At 46.6% G+C, this 1,957-nt stretch overlaps 1 protein-coding gene across 1 annotated transcript in view; it reads left to right on the top strand.

Moving 5' to 3' along the window:
- Positions 1–1,505: 1,505 nt before the first annotated feature.
- LRRC28 (leucine rich repeat containing 28) overlaps positions 1,506–1,957 on the top strand; it is a 38,568-nt gene continuing 38,116 nt past the window's right edge. Inside the window, exon 1 of the mRNA XM_015569127.1 lies at positions 1,506–1,738. Coding sequence (XP_015424613.1) covers positions 1,571–1,738 — 168 coding nt within the window. The 5' untranslated portion in view covers positions 1,506–1,570. The remainder of the gene's footprint in view (positions 1,739–1,957) is intronic.

Genomic DNA, 1,957 nt, shown 5'->3' with positions numbered 1-1,957 from the left:
GGCCCGGCCGGGCCCTCCTCGTCCCTGGGGGCCCGGGGACTGGGCCCGCGAAGCACCTGTCTGCACCTGGGACTTGAGTGGAGGCGTCGGAGGAAAATGATCTTTGACAAATGCTTTTCATGGGCCGTTTTCTACGCTGCCATGTCCCGTGTTGGGGCGTCGGAGTGGCATTTCCCAAGGAAGTAAGGAAGCCAGTCTCAGGGGCTCTGCCTTGCCTTGAAGGCACCCTGCCTCCAATGGGCGAAATATTCTTAAAATGGGAGGTTTTGTTTCTTTAAGAAAAAATAAAACAAAAACACAACACACGAACGTGGGGTGGTGTTTACCTGTCAAGAAAACTCGTGTGGAGGTGCAGTTGTATGCGGTGAATGCTGAGGCTGTCGCTTCCTTTTTATTTTCTTTTTATTTGCTATACCAGTCTCTTTTTTTAAATAAATATTTATTGTTGAAAGTATTACTTATGCCCCTTGTCGTTTACTTTGAACTGTCGGTAAGAGGTCGTGAAGGGACTTTGCGTAAAAAAAAAAAAAACCCAGGTAAAGGAGGTATGTGGCTGAAGAGTGCACATTGGAAAACTGTTTGCATTATTTTTTAAAATTTTTAATTTGCATTATTTTAAAAAATTTTTAATTTAAGTTTTTATTTTTATATGAATTTTATTGATGTCAGAGAGGAAGGGAGAGAGAGAAACATCCATGATGAGAGAGAATCGTGGATCGGCTGCCTCCTGCGCGCCCCCTACTGGGGATGGAGCCTGCAACCCGGGCATGTGCCCTTGACCGGGAATTGAACCCTGACCCCCTGGTTCATAGGTCGAAGCTCAACCACTGAGCCTCCGCAGCCGGGCTGATGTAGCTATATTCTGTATACATATTTAAATATTCTTGAAATGCCTTAAGCTAGGTACAGAAATAAGGATTTGCCGTATCCGATTTTTAAAAAATATATATATTTTATTGATTTTTTACAGAGAGGAAGGGAGAGGGATAGAGAGTTAGAAACATCGATGAGAGAGAAACATCGATCAGCTGCCTCCTGCACACCCCCTACTGGGGATGGAGCCCGCAACCGAGGTACATGCCCTTGACTGGAATCGAACCCGGGACCCTTCAGCCCGCAGGCTGACGCTGTATCCACTGAGCCACACCGGCCAGGGCTGTATCCGATTTTTAACTTGTTTCTTTGGTTGCCCGTTGTGAAACCCACCGGTCTCTTGTTGTCGTAGGGATTCCGATCTCAATTTCAAGACCGTGTGTGTGTTTTTTTCAATTAGGACTGTTTCTACTGAGTAATAACTATTTCCTAAATAGGGGATGTATTTTTATGAAATGGTTATTAATTTAATCTTCTAAATACGCCTGACAAATTTAGCTGTTATGAGAGCAATCTATGGGGGTTCAATGCATGACTCCCTTTTTTAGTATCTGCAGTGGCTGCATGTGCTTAACGGGGTCGCCTGGCAGTGCTGTCAGCAGTACTATAACCATCCGCTGGTCTTTCCCCTCCTCAGAGATGGACCGGTTCTGACAGGATGTAGGGCTGCCGCGTGCCCGATGGGATCTGCGCAGCCATGGCGTCCGAGCTCGGCAAGACCATCTCGGTGGCAAGGCTGGAGAAGCACAAGAACTTGTTCTTGAACTACAGGAATCTCGACCACTTCCCGCTGGAGTTACTCAAAGGCGAAGGGCTCCAGTTCCTGGAGAGACTCTATATGAAAAGGAACTCTCTGACCACCTTGGTACAGTATTCTATTGCGTTCTTTAAAAAAATAAAATAAAATAAAACCCTTTAGGACGTGGTCCGGACCAAGGTGCGCTTTCCCTGTCTTAAGACCGTCAGACTGAAATGGGTGTCCTCTCTTATTGTGTGAGCAGGTGCTATCAATCCACATCCGGAGGGTCCTCGTGAGCTGAGACTGTGTTACTCAGGACCCCGCAGTTGTGTGGTGACAGGAGGA

The sequence above is a fragment of the Myotis davidii genome, unplaced genomic scaffold, assembly GCF_000327345.1.
Source record: "Myotis davidii unplaced genomic scaffold, ASM32734v1 scaffold164, whole genome shotgun sequence".
Taxonomy (NCBI): Eukaryota; Metazoa; Chordata; class Mammalia; order Chiroptera; family Vespertilionidae; genus Myotis; species Myotis davidii.
This window is presented reverse-complemented; position numbering and strand designations above follow the sequence as displayed.